Source organism: Oryzias melastigma, linkage group LG5 (assembly GCF_002922805.2).
Source record: "Oryzias melastigma strain HK-1 linkage group LG5, ASM292280v2, whole genome shotgun sequence".
In the NCBI taxonomy this organism is placed as follows: Eukaryota; Metazoa; Chordata; class Actinopteri; order Beloniformes; family Adrianichthyidae; genus Oryzias; species Oryzias melastigma.
Window position 1 is genome coordinate 31,116,247 of NC_050516.1, and position 5,467 is coordinate 31,121,713.

At 38.3% G+C, this 5,467-nt stretch overlaps 1 protein-coding gene across 2 annotated transcripts in view; it reads left to right on the plus strand.

Moving 5' to 3' along the window:
* Window positions 1–4,876, plus strand: part of strip1 (striatin interacting protein 1) — a 16,335-nt gene extending 11,459 nt beyond the window's left edge. For both annotated transcript variants that reach the window (XM_024269525.2, XM_024269526.2), the window contains 6 exons: window positions 401–527; window positions 605–705; window positions 778–844; window positions 2,355–2,459; window positions 2,527–2,731; window positions 4,164–4,876. In XM_024269525.2, the coding sequence (XP_024125293.1) occupies window positions 401–527; window positions 605–705; window positions 778–844; window positions 2,355–2,459; window positions 2,527–2,731; window positions 4,164–4,411 (853 nt within the window). In that variant the 3' untranslated portion in view covers window positions 4,412–4,876. The remainder of the gene's footprint in view (window positions 1–400; window positions 528–604; window positions 706–777; window positions 845–2,354; window positions 2,460–2,526; window positions 2,732–4,163) is intronic.
* The last annotated feature ends 591 nt before the right edge of the window (window positions 4,877–5,467 follow it).

Here is a 5,467-nt window from a genome sequence, read left to right on the forward strand (position 1 = left end):
AACATGTTTTAACATGTATTGGTGATATTTTACTGGCAGAGAACATATATTAAGACAATTAATATTTTTTTATTCAAATAGTTATGAATCAGGAGAAGACAGAAAAGATTATGTTTGTGGTGTAGAAAACACACTAGGCGGGTCACATGCTTCCTGCTCTGCTCCATTCTGATACATCCACTTGCAGACAAATGGATCCTGTCAGGAGTGTGAGGGGCTGTGAGCTAGCAGGAGAGCATGTAAACAAAGAGCTCTCACCAACAAGCTACAGTCCCGGGTAAAATTTAGAGGCGAATTTCCAATGATCTCCAGCTGCTCTGCAGAAACTATGTCCTAATCCTCATTAAAAGAGCGCTGAGGAGGATTTTACACGAAGTAACTCCGGCGTCTGTGGCTGCAGGACCACGGTGCTGCAGAGCATGAAGCTGGGAGTCGACGTCAACCGGCACAAGGAGATCATCGTGAAGGCCATCTCTGCCATCCTGCTGCTGCTCCTCAAACACTTCAAACTCAATCACATCTACCAGGTTTCTCCTCTGCTTTTGCTTTCATGTGTTTCCAAACATCTGATGATCAGAAAACTGATCAAAGTGTCTTTTTTTAGTTTGAGTACATGGCTCAGCACCTGGTGTTTGCAAACTGCATCCCGCTCATCCTGAAGTTCTTCAACCAGAACATCATGTCTTACATCACAGCGAAGAACAGGTGCAGCTCTTTATTTGATCATGTCAGTCAGTTTTACTGCGTTTATATTTACTGGTTTCTTCTCTTTGGCAGCATTTCAGTTCTCGACTTCCCACATTGTGTCGTTCACGAGCTCCCGGAGTTAACCGCTGAGAGTCTGGTGAGTTTATTTCACCGCTGACTGAAACAGATGCGGATGGAGACATTGTTGTGCCACCGTATCGCGAAAGTCACAGTTTTGAGATAAAAATGTTCTAAATTGCAAACAAAATGTAAAGTGTTAAGAAAAAAAATCATAATTTGCAAATAAAAATATTGTATATTTGCCTTAAAAAAAATTGTTTGCAAAATATATATATATTTTTGTGATTGCAAACTTTCTTTTTTTTTTCAAAAAATATTTTGTGTTTGCAAGTGTTTTTTTTTTTTATTTCAAAAGTATTTTTGCGTTTGCAAACTTTTTTTTGCTTTCAAATAATATTTTTACATTTGCCAACTTTTCTTTTTTTGCTTTCAAAAGATATTTTTGTGTTTGCAAATTTTTTTTGTTTAAAAAAAATATTTAGCGTTTGCAAGCGTTTCCTCTTTTGCTTTGAAATAATATTTTTGCTTTTGCAAACTTTTCTTTTTTTGCTTTTAAAAAATATTTTTGAGTTTGCAGCGCAAACGTTTTTAGTTACGTAGTGCCTCATCTCGCTTTCGCCCTATCTTTGATTTGGCATTCACAAGTTTTATTTTAGTGTTGCGTAATATATATATATATATATATATATATATTTTAAGCATTGATTGCATTTCATTCAGTCTATTTGTAAATTTATGGCTAAAAATCTCATCAAACCGTAGAATAAACTAAGAAGTTTATATTCTGACATTACAATAAACAGACATGTGATCTATGAATCCTCTGGGGCAAAATATTAGTAAAAAGTTTGATTTTCTTTAAGATCTGTTTGTTAAAAAAACAAGATTTGAAGCACATATTATCTGCTGCTCACAACAGTGTTTTTGGATTATCTTAACACCAGTAGTGAGGAAAATAATGATGGTTTACCAAAGTAAACTTAATTTAAAAGCAGAAGAAATTTTATTTTTGACTTTTCATGTTAATTTTCAAAGTGACTTATTTCTAAGAACTCCTGTTTACTTTTGTCCAAAGTAAAAAAAATATTCATGAAAAAATGCAACTTTCCCTTAATATTTTTAAGTTTTATTTATGACAAAAACCATTCCAGATCATTTATACAAATCATAATCATAATATAACGTAACTTCCGGCTGGATAAACTGAAACAGAGACACCTGATTGGATCGAATTTAGACCAATCAGCAGGCTGTTTGGGGTGACACAAATGTAACGCTTAAATTAAACTTGTGAACGCAAAATCAAAGATAGGGCGAAAGCGAGATGAGGCACTACGTATCTAAAAACGTTTGTGCTGCAAACGCAAAAATATTTTTTGCAAGCAAAAAAAAGTTTTTTAAGGCAAATATTGAATATTTTTATTTGCAAATCATGATTTCTTCAACACTTTACATTTTGTTTGCAATTTAGAAAACTTTGATCTCAAAACTGTGACTTTTTTTCGTAATATGATGGCACAAAAATCCCTCCATAGTTGTGGCTCATTTCTCTTTTCTGATCAGTCTGTCAACGTTTTCCACTTCAGGAGGCCGGAGACAACAACCAGTTTTGCTGGAGGAATCTGTTCTCCTGCATCAACCTGCTGAGGATCCTGAACAAGCTGACCAAATGGAAGCACTCCAGGACGATGGTGGGCGAGCGCCGCCACACCTTCAGGGCTCCTCTGAACTCCTGCTGATGCTCTCTCTGCTCCACAGATGCTGGTTGTGTTCAAGTCGGCTCCCATCCTGAAGAGGGCGCTGAAGGTCAAGCAGGCCATGATGCAGCTCTACGTTCTCAAACTGCTCAAAGTGCAGACTAAATACCTGGGGAGGCAGTGGAGGAAAAGCAACATGAAGACCATGTCGGCCATCTACCAGAAGGTCCGCCATCGCCTCAATGACGACTGGGCCTACGGGAACGGTGAGTCTAAATCCCATGAGGATACTGAGAACCAGGTATATCTGTCTTCAACATTACTATTATGGGATGTTGAAACAACAGCAGAAGAACACAAAACAACCTATCTTAACTCTTGAATCTGCGTTCACACGGCCATCGTCCTCACTAACTACTAATAGCAAAAATATTGTTGTGAAAAGTAGTTTGTCCTCTCGGTGGGTGGAGTGCTCCTGCCTCAGGTGGAGGAGTTTAAATATCTTGAGGCTTCGGTCACGAGTGAGGGAAGATCGACAGGCGGATTGGAGCGGCGTCCGCCGTTCTGCGGTCGCTGCACCGGTGTGTTGTGGTGAAAAGAGAGCTGAGGTTTAAAGCAAAACTCTCAATTTACAGGTCGATCTTCGTTCCAGTACTCACCTACAGTCATGACTGAACTTCCTTTATATAGCACTTTATAACTGCTTATAGCACACCAAAGTGCTTCACAATAAAAGAAAGAGGAAAGTTTAAAAATTAGACTGATTAAAAACTAAATATAAAAAACGGCTTAAAATTACAAAAGCAGTCTGCAGTAAAATACATAAAGATAAATAAGACTACAATAAAACGAATAGTAATAAAATACCACCAACTACTGAGCATTGAAAGCCATTCTAAAAAGGTGTGTTTTTAAATAACGTTTAAAACTGTTGAGGTTTGACTGAAAGAAGATGCTGAAAATTTTGAGCTGAAATCCCTGAAGCTAAAGCCGAAAACGCTGAAACTGATGGCCAGACAAAATATTAAATTCCCAAATTAGCCTAAAAAACAGAAAAAAGCCTAAGATAGCCAAAACAGCTAGCATGTCGCTGAAATATTAGCTAAACTCCAAAATAGCCTAAAAAAACGTAATAAATGCCAAAATAGTCCAAAAAAACTAGCAGAATGCTGTTGTAACTTTCAACTTTCTGTTTTCCTACTGAAAGGAAAATCTCGCAGCTCCTTCGGATTTAAAAGTTTCACATAAGTCAATCCCTCCAGGATTTTGCGATGTTGTGATCGCAACTGTTATTGCTATTGTTATTTGTTGCTCCCCTAAAACTTTACGACTTTCCCTGGTGACTCCTTCCCGGGAGCCGTGCTCTTTTTATTCACTTTCTATTTTCTCTGCAAGCTGCACATGAACGCTCATTTGCGTTGAGTGTGAGCGCGGCCGAGTGTGCACAGCGGTTGGGTGGGGGGGTTGTGCTGAGCGGTCCGTCACATGGAGCACAAAATGAACCGAGTGATGTAAAGGGCAAAAAGAAAACATACTTAGCCTTAAAATAGCTTTAATTCACTGTGTTGAGAAAAAAAAAGACTGTGAATGGAATCGTAGCTTGACTGAACCGTTCATCCCTAGAACCTTCCTCTTGTTTAAGCCCGTCAAAGCGGTTTGTTCCGTCACTCAGAACCGTGTTTCCGTTTGCGAGCACAGATCTGGACGCCCGTCCCTGGGACTTCCAGGCCGAGGAGTGCGCCCTGCGCGCCAACATCGAACGCTTCAACAGCCGCCGCTACGACAAGACCAACAACAACCCGGACTTCCTGCCGGTGGACAACTGCCTGCAGAGCGTTCTGGGCCAGCGGGTGGAGCTGCCCGAGGACTTCCAGATGAACTACGACCTCTGGCTGGAGCGGGAGGTTTTCTCCAACCCCATATCGTGGGAGGAACTGCTGCAGTGAGAATCCGACGCTCGTTCTGAACTCTTTAAATTTGTCCTTCCGGGAGACCAAACAATTCTGAGAGAAACTTTTAGCATCAAAGGCTCCAAAACCGTCATGTAAGTGAAGTCTTTCCCTCTTTTCTAATCAGTGGGAATCATGGAGCTGCCGTGTGTGCCTCTGACAGGACAACAGAATACGTCCACTTACTATAAGGAAAGTTTTCTTTTAAATATTTATATGTGATATGAAACGAACGGGCCAAGATCTCTCTCTGAGATCAGTGAGAGGTTTTCCTTTAGTCTTAAAACGAACAAAAACTTTGAGGATTAGTTCTGGTGCTGGAACATTAGAAACATCAAACTGCTGGAGAAATCCCACAGACGGGACCATTTTTGACCATTTTTAGGACGGTTGGAGGATAAAGTGTGAATGATGACATTTGTTTGTTATATATATACTGTAATAAACCATTTCTGAACTGCAGGTGAAGCTGTTGGTTTATGTTTGCTGCTGCTTTTAAATCCTGTTTTCATTCTACATTTCAAAGATTTTCTCCTTCAGAATTTGAATATCATAAACCTTGCAAAAAATCCTAAAATCCTTAAAAGGTACAAATACCAAAAGTACAAAAATGAATGTCCTGAATGTGCTGAATGTTTTGATACCAAACTTGCATCATTTACAAAAAGTGCACAAAGAGTTATAAACATTTTTTTTAAAAATTGCAAAAAAAATCTCTAAATCTATGGATACCAAAAGTACAAGCATGAATGTACTGAAAGTTTTGATATTAAGAGGGCATAATTTACAAAAATGGACAAAGTTTTTAAAGGATTTTCCAATTCATTTTCAATGGGGATGAAAAATTGGATAAATTGCGTACAATTTTAAATTGCATAAAAGCTATGAATGCTAAAAGTACAAGCATGAATGTTGTGAATTAGCTGAGCGATTTATCACCAAATTTTCAGAATTAGAAAAAAGTTCACAAAGACTTTGGAGAATTTTTTGAAAAATCGCAAAATTTAAAGAATTCTGTAATATTTCAGTTCATTTTCAATGGGGCTGAAAAAT